The sequence below is a fragment of the Phacochoerus africanus genome, chromosome 13 (assembly GCF_016906955.1).
Source record: "Phacochoerus africanus isolate WHEZ1 chromosome 13, ROS_Pafr_v1, whole genome shotgun sequence".
NCBI lineage: Eukaryota > Metazoa > Chordata > Mammalia > Artiodactyla > Suidae > Phacochoerus > Phacochoerus africanus.
In genome coordinates, this window is record NC_062556.1 from 16,091,783 (window position 1) to 16,113,908 (window position 22,126).

The following is a 22,126-nucleotide window of genomic DNA, read 5'->3' on the forward strand; positions in this document are numbered from 1 at the left end:
AGAACCTGGCATAGTGTTGGTGAGGACGTGCGTTAGATCCCTGGTCTCGCTCAGTGGGTTAAGGATCCGGCCTTGCCCCCTAGTCTGGGAACTTCCATATGCCTCAGGTGCGGCTCTAGAAACAAAACAAGACAAAAAGAGTCTAGGAAACATAATCCTCCCAGGAAGGTGGGGAGGAGGAGGTGAATGTTGTCAGAATCTATGACAGGGTCTATTTTATTACATTCTGATTCTTTGGAAAGGCATCGTCTGAGTTCGATATGGTAACTATTAACCCCAAATATTTAATGAACAAAATATCTTATTTGTTCACTGAACATTTATGGAGTGGCCAACACATGCCAGACACTGACCGGAAATTACAGGGACTCCTGGTCCAGTGGGGGACTCAGGCACATCGGCAACTTCAGTAACCGTATGGTGGGTTCTCTGTTCATCCGTGAAGGGAGCTGGGGTCCACACCCCAGGAAAGCAAAGAGCGGTACTTCCTGTTCTTTGGAATAAGCTCTTAAACACCCAGTGTGTTTGGCGCCAGCCATTCTCATTTGTCAGCAGTCCTCACCCTGAGCTTTACCCATGCACCATTTGGCTCCGAAAACCTCCTGGCAGCTCCCAAACCTTCCGGATTCCCAGGGAGACACAGTACCTGGGAATCCAAATTCCGTCACCTGGAATTGAAGTCATTTGTTACTGTCACCTCCCTACCTGTCCAGATGTACTTTCTCTTATTTTCCAGTGTGGGTCCACTGCTAGGCAGCCCATTATTTTTGGAACTTGCCGTCACCAGGATACCTCCATGCTTTTGTCCCTGCGGCTCCTGAGCCTGGAACAAGCCCTTCCTGGGTAACTTTCACATCTCCTCCGTGACTTGGCCAGTACTCCTTCTCCGGGCTCCCAGAGCACCGTCTGTGACCCTGTCTTAGCACCGCAGAAGTACCCCGTTGATAGGTGGTTTCCTATGTAGAGTCGCTGAGGGCAGGTGCTGCGCGGCCCTCACGAGGAGCTCTGTCCATTGTGAGCTGACTCACTGGGTGATCCGGTTCCTCCAGCTACATGACTATGTGCCACTTGTTTAAACCTCCCCAATTCTCACATTTCCATTCCGTAAAATGGGATAATGATACTTCTATAGGCTAAAGGTGAGGATTAAAGAAAGAGTTGTAATTCCCCAAAAGAAAGAATGTGTTTACACAAAAACATGCACACAAATGTTTATTGCTGTTTTGTTTTTGTTTGTAATCACCCGAAACTGGAAATAACCCAGATGTCTTTCAACTAGTGAATAAGCTGTGGTTGCTTCCATACAATGGGGTGCTATTCAGCAATAAAAAGGATCAAAAGATTGATGTTTGCAGCAATGAGGATGCTGTGAGTTAATGCATTGGTGCAAGTCAAGCCAGGATGCATCGAATGATTCTATTTATATGACATTCTTGGAAGAGGCAAACCCACAGGGACTGAGAGCAGATCAGTACTTGCTGGGTTGTGGTGGGAGGAGGGTGTGACCACAAAGGTAATAGATGAGTGTGAGAGCATATTTAGGGTGGAAAATATGGGAATAAAAATATGCAAGAGAAACCAAAATTCTCCTATAATTCTATCATTAAGATATAACCACCAGTGGAGTTCCTGCTGTGGTGCATTAGGATCAGTGGCCTCTCTGCCGTGCCAGGTTCAACCCCTGGCCTGGCACAGTGGGTTAAAGGATCCCATGCTACTGCAGCTGCAGCATAGGTTGTAACTGCGGCTCAGATATGATCCCTGGCCCTGGAACTCCATATACCACAGGACAGCCAAAAAAAAAAAAGATATAACCACCACTAAGGAGTTCCCATTGTGGCTCTGCAGAAACAAACCCGACTAGTGTCCATGAGGACGCAGGTTCAATCCCTGTAGGCTGGCAGCTACAGTTCCAATTGGATCCCTAGCCTGGGAACCTCCGTATGGTGTGGGTGCCACCCTAAAAAGACTAAATAAATAAATAATATAAGATATAACCACCACTAATACTTTTGGTCTGTATTCTCAAGCCACTCTTCTATACGTGTCCTCTGCCCCCAATAGGAGTTACACTGTATATACCATTCTGAGTCTTGTATTTTTCTTTTTTTTTAAACTCAACGAATTTTATTATATTTATAGTTGTACAACCATCATCACAACCCAATTTTATATTTCCATCCCAAACACCTAGCCCATCCCCCCCCCACCTGTCTCCTTTGGTAACCATAAGTTTTTCAGTCTGTGAGTCAGTTTCTGTTCTGCAAAGAAGTTCATTGTATCCTTCTTTTTAGATTCCACATATAAATTATAGCATATGATCTTTGTGTCCCACTGTCTGACTCTCTTCACTTAGCATGATAATTTCTAGGTCCATCCATGTTGCTGCAGATGCCATTACTTTATTCCTTTCTATGGCTGAGTAATATTCCATTGTGTATATGTACCACATCCTTTATCCACTCCTCTGTCAATGGATGTTCAGGTTGTTTCCATGTCTTGGCTATTGTACATAGTGTTGCAGTGAACATTGGGGTACATGTATCTTTTCGAGTCATGGTTTTCTCTGGATAGATGCCCAGGAGTGGGATTGCTGGGTCAAATGGTAACTCTTGTTTTTAGTTTTTTGAGTAATCTCCATACTGTTTTTTGCATAGTGGTTGCACCAATTTATATTCCCACCAACAGTGCACGAGGGTTCCTTTTTTCTCCACACCCTCTCCAGCACTTACTGTTTGTAGACTTTTTGATGATGGCCATTCCACCTGGTGCAAGGTGATATCTCATAGTAGTTGTGATTTGCATTTTTGTAATTATTAGTGATGTTGAACATCTCTTTATGTGTTTTTTGGCCATCTGCAAATCTTTTTTGGAGAATTGTCTGTTTAGATCTTCTGCCCATTTTTTGATGGGGTTTGTTTTTTTGGTATTGCGCTGCATGAGGTTTTTATATATTTTGGAGATTAACCACTTGTTAGTCACTTCATTTGCAAATATTTTTTCCCACTTTGTAGGTTGTCTTTTCATTTTGTTTAGGGTTTCCTTTGCTGTGTTTTTAAGTTTAATTAGGTCCCATTTGTTTATTTTTGTTTGTATTGTCATTACTCTAGGAGGAGAATCCAAGAAGATATTGCTGTTGTTTATGCCGGAAAGTGTTCAGCCTGTTTTCCTCTAAGAGTTTTATAGTATCTGGTCTTATATTTAGCTCTTTAATCCATTTTGAGTTTATTTTTGTGTATGGTGTTGGAATGTTCTATAGATATCTATTAAGTCCATCTGGTCTAATGCATCATTTAAGGCCTTTGTTTCCTTGTTGGTTTTCTGTCTGGTTGATCTGTCCATTGCTGTAAGTGGGGTAATAATAGTCCTCAGCTATTATTGTGTTCTTGTCAATTTCTCCTTTTAGGGTTGTTAGCAGTTGTCTTATATATTGAGGTGATCCTAAGTTGGGTGCATATATATTTATAATTGTTATAGCTTCTTGGATTCACCCTTTGATCATTATGTAATGTCCTTCTTTGTCTCTTATAATATTCTGTATTTTAAGGTCTATTTTATCTGATATGAATATTGCTACTTCCAGCTTTTTGATTTCCATTTGTATGGGATATTTTCTTCCATCCTCTCACTTTTGGTTTGTCTGTGTCCCTAGAAGTGAAGTGGGTCTCTTGAAGACAGCATATATATAATGGGTCTTGTTTTTGTATCTCTTCAGCCAGTCTCTGTCTTTTGGTTGGGGCATTTAGTCCATTTACATTTAAGGTAATTATTGATATGTATGTTTGGATTGCCATTTTATTAACTGTTTTGGATTTGGTTTAGTTGGTCTTTTTTCTTCCCTTGTTCTGATGGTCTCTTGTGGTTTAATGAATATCTTTAGTGTTGTGTTGGATTGCTTTTTCTTATTTGTGTGTGTATCTATTACAGATTTTTGGTTTGCGGTTACCACAAAATTTTGATATAGGAGTTATAAATGTACAAGATAGTTTTAAATTGTTGGTCTCTTAATTGCAAGTGCATCTCCAGTGTCCTGCATTTGTACCCTCCTCATTATCTCTGGTTCTGGTAGCACATTTGTGTGTGGCTGATTTCCTACCTTTACTATAAGTATGCCTTTACTTGTCATTTGTAATATTTTTGTTTCTAGTTGTGGCCTTTTTCTTTTCTGCCTAGAGAAGTTCCTTTAGTATTTGTCGTAAAGCTGGTTTAGTGGTACTGAACTCTCTGAGCTCTTGCTTGTCTGTAAAGCTTTTGATTTCTCCTTCGAATCTGAATAAGAGCCTTGGTGGGTAGAGTAATCTTAGTTGAAGGTTTTTTTCCTTTCATCACTTCATGTATATTGTGCCACTCACTGCCTTCTGGCCTGCAGAAATTAGCCAGTAACCTTATCTGGGTTCCCTTGTATGTTATTTGTTCCTTTTCCCTAGCTGCTCTGGATGTTTTCCCTTTGTCTTTAATTTTGGTCAGTTTGATTAATATGTGTGTCGGGGTGTTCCTTCTTGGGTTGTTTTGCATGGTACTCATAGTGCTTCCTGGATTTGAGTGAGTGATTCCTTTCACATGTGAGGGAGGTTTTTGGCTGTTATTTCTTCACATATTTTCTCTGGCCCTCTCTCTCTTTTCTCCTTCTGGCACCCCTTATAATACAGATGTTGGTGCATTTAACATTGTCCCAGAGTTCTCTTAGACTGTTGTCATTCCTTTTCAATCTTTTTTCTCTTTTCCGTTCCACGGCAGTGGTTTCCACTAGTCTGTCTTCCACCTTGCTTATTCATTCTTCTGCCTCCTGTATTCTGCTGTTGGTTGCTTCTAGGGAATTTTTTTAATTTCAGTTATTGTATTTTGCATCTCTGCTTGCTTAATTCTTAAATCTTCTATTTCTTTGCTCAGTGTTTCTTGTAATTTATCAATCTTTGCCTCCAGTTTATTTCCAAGATCTCAAATCATCTTTACTTTCATTAGTCTAAAGTCTTTTTCATGGAGGTTGGTAATCTCCAGATCACTTAGCTGCTTTCCTGTTTTTTTTTTTTTTTTCTTGTTCCCTTATCTGAGTCATAATTCTCTGCATTTCATTATGTATAGATTTTTGGTGTGGTCTCCTTTTTCAGTCAGGAGGGTTGTAGCCTCTCTTGCTTCTGACGGTCTACCCACCTTTGTGGCTGAAGTTGGTATGGGGGCTTGCTGCAGGCTTCCTGATGGGAGGGACTGGTGTCTGCCCACTGGTAGGTGGAGCTGATTCTTATCCCTCTGGTGGGTGGGGCTTTGTCTCCGGGTGTGATTGGAAGCGGCTGTGTGCCTGGGGGGTCTTTAGGCAGCCTGTTCGCTGATGGGGCTGGGGCTGTGTTCCCACCCAGTAGCCCTGATCAGATGGAGCCAGATTTTTCCGAAATGGCCACCTCTAGAGGAGTTCACACTGATGATTATGCCAGAGACCTTTGCCTCCAATGTCCTTCCCCCCAAATGAGCTACAGTCACTCCCTGTTTTCCCAGGTGATCCTCCAAGAACCGCAGGCAGGTCTGAACCAGATTCCTATGGAGTCTCTGCTTTGCCCTGGGACCCAGTGCACATGAAAGCTTGTGTGCACCTTTCAAGCGTGGAGTCTGTGTTTCCCCTAGTCCCCAGCACAAGCACTGCTGGCCCTCAGTGCCAAATGCTCTGGGAGCTCCTCCTCCCAATGCCATATCCTATGCCTGGGGACCTGATATAGGGCTCAGAACTCTCACTCCCATGGGTGAGCCTTTGTGATATAGTTTCCAGTCTGTGGGCTGCCCACCAGCGGGTATGAGCTTGCATATATCGCATAACCGCCCCTCCTACCATCTTGATGTGGCCTCCTCTTTGTCTTCTGGAGTAGGATGTCTTTTCTGATAGTTTGCAGTCTATTTTAAGGTTGTTTTTTATGTTTTCCCATTTAATATTATAAATGTTTTCTCATGTCATTAAATATCCTTTAATATGTTACTTCTATTTAGAACATATTCTGTGTTCCATAATTTAGAATTTTAATCCCTTATTTTGGGATATTTAGCTTGTTTTCAGCCTCTCACTGTTGAAAATGATTCCACAATGAATACTTTTCTACGTATGGTGCTTTTTTTTTTAATGGCCTCGGCCATAGCATATGGAAGTTCCTTGGCCAGGGATCCAGTTCAGCCTATGTCACAGCTGCAGTAACTCCAGATCCTTAACCCACTACGCCAGGCTAGAGTCCGAACCTGTGCCTCTTCAATAACCCAGGCCACTGCATTCGGATTCTTAACCGTCTGCACCATAGCAGGAACTCCATGTGTGAGCAGTTTTAAGACCTTTGATATGCATTCATGAAATTGCCCTCCAGAAAAATGGTAGCAGTTTATATTCCCACCATTTTTATCTCTCCTCATCTCAACAAACTCTGGGTCCCAATATTCCAAAAGAATAAGTAATCTTTGCATAACTGACCGATGAAATATGCCATCTTACTTTCCTTTGCATTTCTTTGCTTACTAGTGATCTTGAACTTGGCTGTGGTGGTTGTTTATTGGCCATTTGTATTTCATTTGTGAGTTGCCTGTTCACGTCCTTGGCCCATTTTTCTATTATCATCATCATCTCTTAAACTATTGATTTATAAGCCTTCTTTGGCACATTTGTCACAAGTGGGCTTGCAGCATGCAGAATTTCCTGGGCCGAGGTTCAAACCCGTGCCACAGCAGTGACGGCACCAGATCCTTAAGCTGCTGAGCCACCAGGGAACTCCTAGGAAATTATTTTTTAATTCTGTTTTTGATGTTTTGGTTTACCACACAGAAGTTTAAATTTTTTTTTTATGTAGTTAGGCTCTACATTTATTATTAGGACTGATTTATTCATTTTTAGGTAAAAAAACATCCTGGTTACTCTAAATACTTGTTTTCCCCCATTTTCTTATAACGTTTTCTCTTGTTTAGAATTTCCAACCATTGGAAATTATTTTGGTATTAGGTCAGAACCCTTTCTTTTCTCTTTCTCTCTTTCTTCTTGTATTCTTAATAAGTAGTGTCATATGTCTGCTTATTTATTGCATAATCTTTCTTTTGTGTTGTGCGGCCGTCTTTATCATATACCAAATTTCTCACTGAATTGCTTCTTTTTCCACACTCTAGTCTGTTCCACTGATCTTTTCATATTACATTGGGACCACACAATTCTAATTATTCACATACATTTTAATATATTCTAGGGCAAGCCCCAGCTCATCACTCCTCTCATTAAGACATTTTTCATCTAGAGGATTGATGCATTGGGGAGTGAGGAGGACAGATTTCAGACACTAGGGGAGAGTGGAACTCCTGAAGCTACAAGCTAGGACCCTCTTGGCCCCTAGAAGGACTTTGGAGCCCTCAGTGAGGCTCTTGGTCTAAAACCACAGTGGGAGGCTCTGTGCAGCCCTGCTAAGGAGAGAAGGAAGAAATAAACCCCAGAGTCAGAGATCATTTGCTCATTGGCTTTGGTTTTCTGCCAGCCATCGAGGCTGCTTTGGATGAGGCAGAAACAACTTCCAGTGCCTGGGCCTCCTCACCTGCCCTCCCCGCAGCTTCGGGTTGGGGTCTGAGCATCTGCAGCCCCTGGGGGGAGGGGCTTGTGGGGGCTGCTTCTCTTGCCTTCCTGGTGAGTCAGTGCCAAGGAGCACTGTCCCCAATCCAGGAAGCCTGTGAGGTGCCTGGCCCCATCCTGGTCTGGGGCCCCATCCTGGCCCTTATCTGATGATCTGGTTAGGATTCTATGGGTGTTTTTATTTATTTTTTGGCCACACCAGTGGCTTATAGAAATCCCCAGGCCAGGAATCATATCCGAGCCAGACCTGCGAGCTACAGCTGCAGTAATGCTAGATCTTTAACCCAGTGCACCGCAGCAGAAACTCCCTGTGGGTGTTTTGAAGAGTGCTCCTCACAGCAGATCTACCGGGTACTCATTTGGGGAATTTCTGAAACAAAATCCCAATTAAGCACCTTTGTGTCTTTAATGAGTCCACTCTCCCCATTGTAAAGTGGGCTCTTTCATTGTGTCCTAGGTGTGGTACCAACAGCCTGCCTTGGATGTGACAGCAGGGAGCCCAGTCCCCTTGCATCAAAAACACTGGTTTAGTTGTAGCGCTGGGAGGCACCGACCTTGGGTGGCCGGGGGAAGACAGCATTATCACATCTCTCTCTGTGACCTGGAGCCCAGGCAGGTGACCCGGGGGAGAGGTGGCCCCTTCCCTTGGTGCTCGCAGATGTCCATTCCCACGTTTAAAAACGCTCCCCACCTGCTCACCGGGCTTTAGCCACCCTTGAGTGAGGCCTCCAACCCACAGGCTCTTGGCACAGGCTGTTCTCCATGCCTGGACACCCTCCTTCCCATCCCCGGCACCCTGCCATCTTATTCCCTCCTCTGCTCAGAATCTTGGTGCAGGTGTCACCTCATTGCTAATGTGGCCTGATGCCACTCCCATCCCCTCCTCATGGAATATGCCAAAAAGTGTTACCTGACTATGAAGGTAGGTTAATTACATAATAACCCGTTAGTGCTGGTGAACACCATGCCGGCAGGGGGCCCTCACGGTAATTGGCACTGGGTCTGGCATTTAGCAGGGCCTTGGTAAATAGTTGCTGAGTGAGTGGAACTGGAAAAGGGGTGGTGGGAGTTGACGATGGGGGCAAGGTGATGTCAGCACTGTCTGACCCCAAACCAAGCGTAAACGCCTCACGAGAAGCTGATGACGTGAATGCCTCTTAGTGCCTCATTTGCTCCGGGCTCAGTGCTGCTGGCTTGCCCCCCGTGATAGGATCTGTGCAATGGTCTTTCTGTTGTGTATAAAGTCAATGCGTGAGTCTCCTGGGCTTGCTATAGGACATTTGTGTTCCTGTCCCAGTGGAGAAATACCCAGTGGTTCACCATGCAGCTGTCTGCTCCTTTAAAATCCACACCAGTAACTTCCCAGGGGTAAAAGGATGGTGATTTTCTCCTGCAGAAAGTACAGTTGGTGGAAGCACGTAGCCACCGGGGAGGAACGAAAGCCACTTTCATTCAAGCCAGCCTCAAAGGTTTCTTAATTGAAACTCCAATTAGGAGTTCCCCGGTGGCCTTGTGGTTAAGGATTCAGTATTGTCACTGCTGTGGCGCAGGTTTGATCCTCCCAGCAACTTCCACCTGCTGCAGGTGTAGCCAAAAAAAAAAAAAAAAAGAAAAGGAAACTCTAGTCCTCCTGTAAACCCTGCAGTTTATCTTTCTCATCGAATAATAACTGTAATGCTGGTAAAATAGAGCATATCCACGATACAGTATGATTTCAGGAGCATGTGAATTTGTATTTGGAGGGAAACGTGGTCTCAATGATGCTTGATGAGCCCTCCGCGCCTCTCCTTCACCATCACCCGGCTCGACACAGTTTAATATCCCTTCCCAATTAGCTTATAGGGAGAGTTGCTTCAAGTCGTGTACCCATGTCATAAAGCCCTTGTTGCCATATTTAGAAGACTATGTCTAACATAAATTCCACTCCCAAATCGCTTTCTCATAATGAACCTGCATCGACATAATGAGTTCCTTGGAAGGAAGGCATTGTGTAAATTAAAAATACTAATGAGTCATAATAATAATGAATTATTTTCCTTATTACTGGGAGCAGGACTCACCTTGGGCATGTTATTCAGTGGCTGAAGTTGTCTTCCCTGCACCCAGCCCTGCCTTCCTCCGGGAGCCCAGACTCTAAAATAGCTTCTTGCTTTTCTCTTCTCATCAAATCTCTTGAGTCCCCCAAATGTCCCTGATCTTAGTCCTGGGGGAACAGAAGTTACTGAACTGGTTCACACCAAGATACGAAGGACCTAAAGCACGCATTAGCCATCTCCATCCAGCAGTGCCCTGTCTGCACCTTTCCAGGGATATTCTGTGTGTATGTGTGTGTGTGTTTTAGGGCTGCACCTGCAGCATGTGGAGATTCCCAGGCTAGGGGTCAAATCAGAGCTGTAGCTGCCAGCCTACACCACAGCCACAGCAATATCAGATCTGAGTTGTGTCTGCAACCTACATCACAGCTCACGGCAACACCAGATCCTTAACCCAGTGAGCAAGGCCAGGGATCGAACCCGCATCCTCATGGATACTGGTCAGGTTCGTTGCCACTGAGCCACAACAGGAACTCCGCCAGCGACATTCTTATTAGCTGACGAGCACAGAAGAACTGGTGGGCTTTCTAGCTGAGGCAAGGCAGGGTCTTATGGATTATTTGGTTACAAGGAACAGAAACCCACTCAAGCCAGTCAGCTTGATTTATAGGGGGGCAGACAAGGGCAGCCTTCATCGAACTCAGTGGCAGAGGCACAGCTGGGCTTTGGGAGCCCAGGGACAGGACAGCAGAGGGTGAGGAAGTGGGGTGAATTTTTCTTGTTTCTCTGGGATCAGTGTCCACAGATTCCCACCCCAGCTCTCCCCATCTCTGCAGGCCGACTCTGGCTGCTTTGCCATGCACACAGGCCAAACGTGGCAGCCAGCCGCTGAGTCAAGGGTCCCGTGTCTACACTCTGGGAGGGAAGAGGATTCGATTGGCACAGCCTGGGTCAGGCGTCACTCCCAACTCAGTATGCTCCGCCCATTGGGTCGAGGCCACGTGGCTCAAACACAGTGCCTGGCCCGAGTCACAACTCGGTTACGTGTGGCCGTTGTTAACAGGATGCAGGGCCCACCCCTAACGGGGAGGGGATGGAGCACATCTCCCCAAGTCTACGTGCCAGGCCCAGGAGTCTTCCGCTTCATTTGGTTGGAAGCCTGGACTGCTGAATGGCTTTGGGGCAGGAGAGTGGCACTGGTGCCCTTGTTAACAGCAGCCTGGGGTGGGATCTGTGATCAAGGAGCTCTTGGCGCCAAGCTCATCTTTGGGAGAACAGTGACTGGCAGACAGTGGGCTTCATGCCTGCTCCCTTAGCACCAGAGTCGGTGGGGGCCCTGCGGCTTAATGATTTAAGAGAAGAATATGCCATCTATTTTCCACTCTCCATGGACTTGCTGGGAACTTGGATAAATTACTGAACCTCTTTGGGATTCTCTTCATTCCAATCCTTTTAATTAAAAAAAAATACACACATACATATTACTTATGTATTTTAATGTTATTATTTTAGCAGATTTTTCTTGTGTTTCTCTTTGCTGGCCTGAAAAGATGCTGAGTGTACACAGGCAGGGCCTCAGCAAGCCGGCTGGGAGGCTGGGGGAATATAAATCACTGTGGTGGAAAGAGAGAGGCTTCATCTCCATCTTAGGAGGAGAAAGACTTGCTGCGTGTGAAGTGACATATGTGCTCTGAAATGATAAGGCTGGAGACCTGGGAGGCAAAAAAGCCTATGGCAGCGCATGATGGCTCAGATCTGCGCGCGCAGGGCGGGGGTGGGGGGCAGGCTGGGGAGGGGCCTGTTTCGTGGACTTGAATGAGGGAGATTTTTTAAAGTCAGAAAAGGCCCTGGAAGGCCTGTTGCTGAAAACTAGTGTTTCTCCAGGAGTTTTTACAAAGCACCTGCCACCTGGTCGCGTCCTCCGGGGGAGAGCGTTTGGTGGAAATCAATCAGCTGGCGGGTCTTCCTGCAGGTGACTCTGTTAGCATCTAAGTTGATGCAGGTATTTTCTCCAAGAGGGTAACGCAGAAAATAAAACACGGAACCATTTCCTGGGTGGGGGTGGGGGGGGGGCTACCCCAGCTCGCACCCTCCCTGGAGAGGAGGAGATGGGCCGACCAGCGGGGCGAGCACGTCCGGCCCTCGGCTTCCCTCCCGGCCTTAGGCCTCTCAGAGGACGGGGTGCAGGCCTGCGGCGTGGAACGTGTGTCCAGCTTTCGTGTCCTTTACGCAGAGGAGTCGTTTATGACAACCCGTCATAGCGAGCTGATGGGGCTGATAGCTTTGGGCAGAAGTCCTTTCTACTCGCAAATTAAATCACAGAGAAGGTCACCAGGAGTGAATGCAAAGAAGGGGTTTAGGGTCACTGCACAGAGGCAACAGCTGTCAGAGACCCAGTTTCACCAGACTTTAAAAATCTACAAATACTGGAGTTCCCTTGTGAAGGATCTGGTGGTGTCACTACAGTGGCTCGGGTCGCTGCTGAGGCGCCTGTTCAGGCCCTGGTCTAGAAACATCCACGGGCCCCAGGTGCGGCCAAAACAAAACTCATACAGATGAGGCAGGCCCATCCAGGGATGAGTTGGGATGTGGACAAGTACGACTGCCCCCACAACACACAGTCTCACATGATAGCAATGGTAATACTTGTAGAGAAATAAAATGGCAACAGCCAGCACGCACAGAGAACTGTCCAGTCCTCACATACATTTTTATTTCACCACGAAACCCTCTGATCCTAAGAGGTGGGCTGGCCAGCCGTTGCCTCCCTTTCAGTAGAAACCAAAGTGGGAGTGCTTTGTTGACGGGTTTAGAGTCCCACCATTCGTAGGTGCCACCTGGGACTCAAATCCAGGCTCCAGGCTCCCCTCAGCACCCTTTCTGTGAGGCCAGGCTGCTCAGGCAGGGTGGGCGGCAGGTGCTGGGCAGAGCTGATCGGGCAGAAAATCTGACGAGTGGCCCAGAAAAGAGCCCAGGGCTTTCACTGAAACTGCCCCCTCCACACTTCAACACAAGGTACTGGCTTTGTAACTAACAATACAGATAAGCATAAGAAGACAGAAATAACAACTGCCCCCTCGGAGGAAAGATTCACATTTCAATGCACCAAAACTGCACCTTTGCAGATACTTTCTCCATTTTGACACAACTTTCCTCACAAAAATGCAGTTCTGTTTTTCCTGCTGTTTGGTGACTTCTCATTCCATATACTGTGAATATCTTTCCATGTCAAATACACTAACAACATTTATTTCATTTCATTAAAAATGTTAGATGTATAATTTCTGATTGCAGAAGTAATGATAAAATTATATGCTCGTTGTAAAAATCTTCGAGGTCACACCATTCAGAAGTGCCCGCAAAGGCAGCAAGTGATTTACTCAATCCCCGGGAGGCGTAAGGAGTGTTGCCGCATTTCATGTTTCCTAGTCCTATTTCCCACGCACAGACTCCTCACTGCCACCCGAGGGCCACCTAGAGGCGGGGCCCGGGCACCGCAGAGCCCCTCGCCCCTCGCCCGCTCACAAGTGCTCTGTGCCTCCTCAGGTGTGTGTGTTCTCACAACTGCCCTGATCCCCGGCTTGGAGAAAGAGCACAACCCCAGAGTGGTGAGTTGACTTTGTGGATGTTTTTAAGTAAAGGGCTTTGTTCCCGGAGTTCCCGTCGTGGCGCAGTGGTTAACGAACCCGACTAGGAACCATGAGGTTGCGGGTTCCATCCCTGGCCTTGCTCAGTGGGTTAAGGATCCGGCGTTGCCGTGAGCTGTGGTGTAGGTCACAGACGTGGCTTGGATCCACTTGGAGACTGTTGCTGTGTCTCTGGCGTAGGCTGGCGGCTACCACTCCGATTCGACCCCTAGCCTGGGAATCTCCATATGCCGCAGGTGCGGCCCTAAAAAGACAAAAAAAAAAAAAAAGACTTTGTTCCTGATCGGAAATCTGTGGTCCTGCCTTTGCTGCCCCAACTGTCCTGGGGCGGGGGCACTGTCCACATCCACAGGGAGAGCAGAACTCTGTCTACGGGGACCTTTTGTTTGCTAACCTGACACCCAGCAGCGGTGCACCGGCCTGGACAGCGTCCAGGTGGGTCTAGAAAGGAGCTGACGCCATGGGGAGGGATCCAGGTCAAGGTGCAGGTGAGCCTGGGGCTCTGTCCCGAGGACGCCCTGGGGTCCCTGCATGCTTGTCCCAGCAGCAGAGGCTTTCTGGGAGCTGGCTGTGTATCCTGCCTCCCCTGCTCCCTGTGCCCCCACCTCCCCTGTTCCTGCTCCTTGTCACAGCTGGGTGGCTGCGGCCCACACGTGGCCCATGACTTCCCTGTGAAAAGGGAGGCAGAGCCGTGCAGAGAGCCGTGTGTAAGACCCCAGCCCTTACTGAAGCCTCTTCTCCTATGTCATCTGAGAGCTGGCAGAGCCCTGGGAAAGGGGGCTTCCGAAGAGCAGGGGCAGCTGTGAGAGGCGGGGTAGGAGGGCAAACTTCTGGAGAACACGCCACTCAAGAGGGAGGAGCCAGCCTAATGGGGTTAGGGCTGATGGGCTGGAATCAGAGCGGGAAGACGGCAGTTGCTGTAGGCCCCCTTCTCTCTGCTCTGGTGGGCGGAGTAACGACTTTCCTCGCCCCAGAGGTGCAGGTCCTAATTCCCGGCACCTGGAAATATGTCACCTTGATGTGGCAACAGGAGCCTCTGCAGGTGTGATTAAGGGCATTGCGATGGGGGAGGGTATTGCAGATTATCCAGGGGGCCCAGGGGCGTGGCAAGGGCCCTAAGAAGAGGACCGGGGTCAGAGAAGGAGAGGGGACGATGGGAGCAGAGGTGGTCAGAGCAGTGCAGCCACAGACCAAGGCATGCAGGTGGCCTCTAGAAACTGGAGAGGGCAGGGAATGGATACCTGCCAAAAGTGCCAGAAGGCGCTGTGACCGAGCAGGACCCGTGAGGCCTTCCCAGAGTGCCCCCCCCCCCCCAATGTCCTCCACCTGCCTTTTTTTTTCCCCCAGGAAACTGAAAAAGTAGCTTTCATTGCCAGGCAAAGAGGGGAACACAGCAGGCTAGTGCCTCAAGGACTGTGCCCCCTTGGAGGGGGCAGTGAGGAGCAGGGTGTGATCAGCTTGTTGGACCTCCTCCTGACTGGTGGGTGGTGAGGTCACTGGGAGTGAGTGTCATCCACCTTCTGGTTCCAGCCGGTCTGGGGTCTGCATGCTTGTGGGCAGCACACAGTTAACTTCTTCCACCCAGTGGGGGCTTTGGCGTCTGCAAAACAGCTCCAAGGACATGGCTCAGAATACTATCTCTAATCCTTGAAGAAGAACTAACTCAAGGCCCTTGACTTGGTTGGATGGCCAAACTATTATTATTCTGTCATGCTTGACTATTTTCCTTTTTCTCTGTTTTTTCTCACGTCTCAGACTACATTGGTTCTTTGACCAAAGTGTTTCTATAGATAAAAAGGCAGGTGAGGGGAGTTCCTGTGGTGGCGCAGTGGTTAACAAATCTGACTAGGAACCATGAGGTTGCGGGTTCGGTCCCTGCCCTTGCTCAGTGGGTTAAGGATCCGGCGTTGCTGTGAGCTGTGGTGTAGGTCACAGATGCGTCTTGGATCCTACGTCTCTGTGGCTCTGGTGTAGGCCAGTGGCTACGGCTCCAATTTGACCCCTAGCCTGGGAACCTCCATATGCCGCGGGAGCGGCCCAAGAAATAGCAAAAAAAAAAAGGCAGGTGAGGGATGCAAGGGGGTGGCGATGGGGGTGGCTGGCTCATGGGTGCTGCTCGGTGACAGAACGCAGGTCTGCTGGCACCTTGATTTTAGCCCCATAAGGCCTATTTCAGACCTGTCTTCCAGAGCTGCGGCAGAATTTGCCACTAAGCCACTAAGTTTGCAGTCATTTGTTGCAATAGCAACAAGAAACCAATACACTGCTTGACAGGGAAGAGGAATGGGAGGGTATTACAGACTTTTCTGTACAAATCTCCATGATATTTATTGCACGTCACTGTCTCCTCCCGAGGACTGTTGGTTCAGAAACTGAATACCAACGACCTGCAGTCGGAAAGGACAGCCTTCGATGGCACCATGGTCTATGCACAAAACAAGTGAGGGTCACGTGGGTGCTTTGCCAAGGAGGGCTTATTCTGGGCTACGCGGTAAGTGGGATCTCAGTAATTCCCAGCGGCACCTGGATGTTCCCCAGCAGAGAGACAGTGCTCTTCAGTCAGCTCTGCTCAGGCGGGGTGGGGTGGGGGACCCCCAAAGCCAGCAGAGGTTCCTTACCCTGCACTGCTCTGAGGGAACACGGACCTGGGAAGCAATTCTTCTCCCCCCTCGGCAGCCCCCACTCACTGGCCAGACAGATGCCACTGGAAAAACTGAGTTTCCAAGCTCCCTTTGAGGGGCATGTGCCCTGAATTCTGAAATGAAAGGGCAGGGGTCCGGATCTCATGCCTGATCTTAACAGAAAGTGTAGTCACACTGCTGCCCCTCCGCTTGTCACAGCTGGTTTTCCAGGCTGGCTCTGTGCCTCCCACATTGACAGATCTTGCCCTTAAATTCACCTGGTCGGGGTCTCGTGTCGGTGAAGCTGCCAGCGCCCAGCAGCCTCCCCTCTTGTTGGTGTGCTCAGCCTCTGAAGGAGACCCCGTCTGGGGTGCCCCCTCGCACTGCCCTGCTTTTGCTCATTAACCCCCAGACTAAATCCTGGTGGGTTACTCTTCAAGACTCAAAATCCTGACATTTGAAGGAACCATACTTCTTCACGAGTTCCCACATGTTTCCAGGGGCCGTGGGAGCTCACTCCATAAATGAGGACTGGATGGAGTTCATTGCAAAACCTCATCAGGTGCTCGGGGGGCGGGGGGGGGGGCTGTAGCCTCCGCACACCTGAGGCGTAAGTGGGCATTTAATGATTTCTTTTTAAATTTGCAACAGATGGGTTCCCTTAGCATCTCCGGGATGATTCCTACCCTCTGGGGCAGGAGTTTCTCCACGTCAGCGGACAGCAGCTTAGTGCCCGCCTGTGCGAGGGGCCGGGGTACACCGGGAGGGGGGCGGCAGATAGTCACGCAGACAGCTGGGAAGGAGGAGGCTGTGGGGGGAGGAGAGGAGGGGAGCCCCCAGGCAGCATGCAGGGGCTGTTCCCTAGGTTCGGGTGCTCCGTCCGCATCTCGGAGGGAGGGGGTGGGACGCCGCCCTGGGTTGTAGCCAGAGCTTGTTGGGTAAAGAGCTGAATCTAGAGGAAGGTGAAGTCAGACTTTGGGGGGCTTGGCGGTACACGCCCCCACCTGGCCTCACTCTCATTTGTTCATCCTCACCCAGTCCAGCGGCAGCAGGTGGTTCTGACCAAGCTGTGGGCCCAAGCGCACCTGCCATCCGCTTCTCCTGCATGCATCCCGGCTGCATCGACACCCCAGGTAGGTCGTCGGCTTTAATTTCCCTGCCCACGTTTCATCTAAAAATATCTGGGCAGCCGCAGGACTGACTCTCCCCAGGAATGACCTAAAACCAGTGACATAAGGTGACTAAGATTGCCTCATTTCCACGTGAGAGGGGCAAGCTGCGACTGGAGAGGGAGAAGCCTGGTCCTCATGGGCAGGCGGAGCTTTTGTTGGCGGGATGCGTGGCTGAGGGTGGGGGCAGCCAGCACGGGTAGGGTGTGGCTGGGGCCCTTCCCTTGGGGGAGAGGGAGCTGGTGCTGAAGAGGAATGAACAGGGGCCCAGGGAAGTCCCCAGGAGATGCTGGGGACCTGGGATGGGCCAGCCCACCGCACCACTCGCTGGGTTTCTGGAAAGAGCATATGCACAAAGGTAAAGATCACTACAGAGACAAGTGGAATTCTCTGGAAGCTGTTGGAAGAGCAGGGAAGGAGAGCAGAGCTCCCTCCCGGATCTGTCCCTGCCAACATGACCTCAGGCAGGTCACTTGGGTTCTGAAGCTCTTTCCTCCTCCCTCAATAAGGGAACTGAAAACAACAGCCACAGCAGCAGCCCCAGGACCCCTGAGTGCCCACAGCTGCTCTCAGTGCTGTCTGGACACCAGCGGTCCCCATGCTGCGGTGGGCACTGTTACCACGCCCATTTACAGATGGGGAACTGAGGCACGGAGGGGCTAGGATGCCCCACCTGGGCATCTGGGAAGCCGGTTTGGCAGAAGCCTTAACATGTGTATATACATCCTTGAAATTCATTCCAGGAACTAATGGGAGATGTGGAAATCGAGGTTGCTCATCGCAGCACCGGGGCTCGGCGCCTGCGTTAATAAACCACGGGACTCCTGTGCAGGAAATCTGCTCGGCCCTGAAACCCCTGCTGTGGATGAGTGTCTACCGGGAAGGAAAACTGTCTTCGCTGGGTCATGAAACAGCAGCTCCCCCCGCTGTACGTGCCTTACGGTCTTATGTCTGCTGCAGCCACATCCCCGTGTGGAAAGGTGTAAGTTGGTGCCACAGAGCACCCCGTGGAGACCCAGCTGGGAGAGTTGGCACAGACCAGCCCCCTGTGGTGCCGATCTGGGGACGTGTGGCAGCCTCCTGGTGTAAATGCAAAGGGGGTGTCCTCAGCCAGGCACACGGGGAGGGACTCAGGCCGGGGGTGTTGGGAGAGGGTGGCTTCTCAGTTCTTGTCACTCCCTGAGGGGAGACGGATCAGGCCGTGGAGAGCTGCCAGCCTCTCATCAGCCCCCACTCAACCCGCGTGCTGCAGGATCTCTGTTAGCAAGCCCACCACCTGGCCCCACCCTCTGGGTCAGGGTGCACTTTGCCATCTGTGGTCCACGGCTCACAGGAGCCTGGGCCTCTTGGGTGCACGTGGTCTGTCTACGGACACGGGCCGGGCTCCCAGACGCTTGTTCTCCCTGAGTGGTTTGACAGAGGGATTCGGAGTCCTCCTTTTTGCTGATGAGTATTTCCTCATCTTTCCACAATAAGTATTACTTCTATAAAAAGAAAAACATTTTAAATTAAAAAAAATGAAGGTCTTAGATTAGATGGTCCCTCCTCTCTCTCAAATCCTCTGACCTCATTGCTGCTCTTAAGCGTTGTTTTCCCGCTTTCTTTTCTTGGCCTCACGAGAGAACAGCTGCTTCCCAGTGTGCTCAGTGTGGAGACGCTGTGTCCCCCAGGCCTGTGGGCGGAAGGGGGTGTAGCCTGCAGCCCGGGCGGGGCGCCGGGGTGGAGGGGCCGGAGGGAGCGCGGAACCCTGCCCTCCTCGTCTGGCTCCTCCCTGCGAAGCAGGCCAGGGAAGGCTCAGCCAGGCTCCTCGGAGGTTAAGGTTAGAATCGGCTGAGACGGGCTCACCCAGGGCCGGGGCCTGATCCCCTCTCGGCCTCAGGGTGACCCTCATTTCGTAGGACAGACAGGGGAGGTGCGGGTGGTTTTGCTCCCGGGGGACAGGCTGGCTGGGAGTCCTGGCCCCGGAGCCTGGGGGCCACGGGACCCTGCACACTCCTGGGCTCTGGTGGGCGGCACGTTGCCCCCAGGCGGCTGGGCGGAGCCTCGGGGGCTTTGCAGCAGGGCTGGGTGCAGTCTGGCCAGCCTGGGCGAAGGCTGTTTTGAAGTGGATCTTGATCCTGCTCCATTGCATCACGGTTGTTGGGTATTCAAAGAAGCCAGCGGCCCGCAGTCTCCCACTTGAGGATGCTGTGCTAACCCCCCGCAGGTGTGCAGCTGCCGACGGCTGGGTTCCATGCCAGGCCGGGGGACAGGGTGCGGACACCTGCTGTGGCTGGCCCTCGCCCCCGCCACCACCGCACAGCCCAGCGGCCGCTTCTTCCAAGGTGACTCCCCCCAGTGCGTGAAGGCGCCCACGACCCCCCTTCCCCCAACCACAGACGGAGGGTCTCTCAGCCAGGGGGTTCTGGGCCGGGGGGGGGGTGGGGTTCTGGTCCTCTGCCTGGGAGGTCAGCCTGGGCACTGGGGGCGGTGGGGCCGTGTCTGCACTGGTGGCTGCACAGGGATGGGGTGTGGGCGGGGAGGGGGCTTGGTGGGGGCAGCCCAGCCACCCCACCTGTGGGCTGTTGGACAGTGTGCAGGTCAGTGACTTCTTCCCACTTCTCTTACCCCTGAGATGGGCCTCATGAGTTTTTACAGAGGCTTTTCCTGGTTATATTTCCCTGAGTCCTTTCTCTACATTTGCAAAGTTTATTAACCACAGGTAAAGCAGTTTTATATGAAAGATAAAAAGGACTGCTCAGCTGTGCTTAGGGTCTGAGGTGAGCGGTGGCTGCCTTGGGGTCCAGTCGGCCAGCATGGTAAATGCCAAGGCAGGGCTGCTGGGCCGCGGGTGGCCGCACCGTACAGCCCGACAGCAAGGATGGGACCGTGGCTGCAAGAAGGTTTCCACAGAGATTTATTTTAAACCATGGCGGTAAGTTGCATTGAGAGTCTCTGACACTGGTCATGGTACACAGACGATTCGGTCAGAGGGAAGCACAGTGGGAAAGTGAGCAGAGTTCAGAAACATTCACAGCATTCAGCAGCATTTGAACCAGATACAGACATTTTAACACTGTGGGAGAGCCGTGCTCATTCCCACTGAAAGACATTCAGGAAGTCAGCGTGGAGTCTGCCCGGTCTGGTTGGTGGATGCCAGTGGCAGAGGGCATGGCGATGCCAGCAGGGTGCAGCTAGAACCACATTTGAGAGATCGCTTCCAGCTTTGGGCTTATTACAGTCTCAGCCTGACCCTTTGGAGAATCTCGTTTCAAAAAGAGAAAGACGTCCATAAAGCAACACACCAGCTACAGCCTGGTGCCGACACGGCCGCAAGGCTGATGGGCGCGCAGGTGGAGGCGTCCGTGTCCCCGGTTGTGGAGACAGGTCAGCAGGCACGAATGTGGGGCTAGCACCTTCCCGGGTGTCCAGTTAGTAACAGTTTTTGTTCTTTTCACATAAAGATTTTCTTCTGCAAAATGACAGTACATTGAAAAAAAGGCAGATGGTGTGAAAGGCGGAGATGTGAGTTCAGGGCTCCCAGCGCCACAGGTGCTGTGGCCCATACGTCATCCTGGGTATGCTGCCAACAGGAGGCGGCTGTCCATTTGAGTGCGAAAAAGGGTGTATAAGTGAAATAAATACTTTTTCACACCATGTCCCTCTTTTTTGGTTACAGTTTACTTCTCGTGCTTCCTAGAGGACCAAGGGAGGAAAAATAAAGAAGAAAGGACCCTAAATAGCAAGGGTTGTAAATCTGTTCTTTCAGCCAACCTGAAAGTCAGATGCACTTTTGGACTCACAAGGGTGACTACCCTGAGGTACCTGTTTCTGTTGTTGCTTTTTAGGGCTGTACCCGTGGCATATGGAGGTTCCCAGGCTCGGGGTTGAATCAGAGCTGCAGCTGCCAACCTACACCACAGCCACAGCAATGCCAGGTCCGAGCCTCATCTGTGACCTGGGCCTCCGTCTGTGGCAACGCCAGATCCTTAACCCACTGAGTGACACCAGAGGTTGAACCACATCCTCACAGATACTAGTTGGGCTCTTCACCTGCTGAACCACAATGGGAACTCCTTGAAGTACCTGTTTTTAATGAGAGGTATCATGACTCACCTCTACCACCTTTTTCAAACCTCCTGGGCTTTAGATGGGAAATACAGGAAGCAACTTACTTGATGTGACAGAAGACAAAGGCAGTGGGACGTGCTCCCATTTACCTCAGTCCAGGCAGTGGATGGGCGGGTCCCGGGTAACGGTTCAGCCAGTCCGATAACTACAGTCATGGAATCGTAGACTCATGACCTGGAAGGGATCTGAACAGTGGTCACCAAGGCCAACGCTTCCTCAAGGCTTGTAAGGAGTTTCCACAATGATAGACAAGGGGCGACATGCTGTCCGAAATTGCCAGGCATAAGAAACACAAAAGAGGAGTCCCCTCCCTCCCCTTCCGGTGCTGGACGGCGCTAATTTGAGCGCCTGCTCGCTTGTGTTAGGCCTGACTAGGCTGCTTGTTGGAAAAGGTAACACTTACAGGCACGTTACAAACGAGAACCCCAAGGGCTGCCCTGTGTCTAGTTCGTGGTTGAAAAGTTGAGCTGAAGTTTAAAAATGACCACGGATGGTCCGGACATAGGACCCTCAGGCGGGTGGCACGGCTGGAACTGGAAGGTTCCGAGCCCGTGGGGGGGCGGGGGCTGCAGAGCCCCTTCCCTGTCACTGCGTGGAGAGCAACGGTCCTCCCCGCCGGCGCCCGGCCCTGCCGCGCGCTTTCTCCCGTTGACCACAGCGCGCTGAAGTGACCCACGACCTGCAAGAGTGGCTCAAGGCCGGGAGGGCAACGAGGGCGGCAGCGCCCGCTTGCCCGCCGAAAGGCCGGGCGCTGCGTGGCGCGGCAGGGCCACTGCCGGCCGGGACGGGCTCCTCTGGCCCAGCTCAAGGGCTGCGCTTCCTCAAAGGCGAGGCGCTGAGCCGGCCGCCGCGGCAGCCACCGAATCAGCTGTGCCCCCGCCAAGTTCCCAGATTCGTTACCAGGCGTGACGTAAAGAGGACAGTTCCAGGGATTGCCACAGAACCAAACTCTGACACCGGCCTCAGCTGC

General features: G+C 50.6%; 1 protein-coding gene across 1 annotated transcript in view; it reads left to right on the forward strand.

Annotated features, from left to right (window-relative positions):
• The window catches only part of DHRS12 (dehydrogenase/reductase 12), a 42,348-nt gene that overhangs the window by 18,640 nt on the left and 1,582 nt on the right, over positions 1–22,126 (forward strand). The window contains exons 4-10 of the mRNA XM_047755812.1: positions 13,156–13,217; positions 15,612–15,696; positions 16,916–17,010; positions 17,790–17,974; positions 19,253–19,625; positions 20,305–20,412; positions 21,900–22,066. Coding sequence (XP_047611768.1) covers positions 13,156–13,217; positions 15,612–15,696; positions 16,916–17,010; positions 17,790–17,974; positions 19,253–19,625; positions 20,305–20,412; positions 21,900–22,066 — 1,075 coding nt within the window. The remainder of the gene's footprint in view (positions 1–13,155; positions 13,218–15,611; positions 15,697–16,915; positions 17,011–17,789; positions 17,975–19,252; positions 19,626–20,304; positions 20,413–21,899; positions 22,067–22,126) is intronic.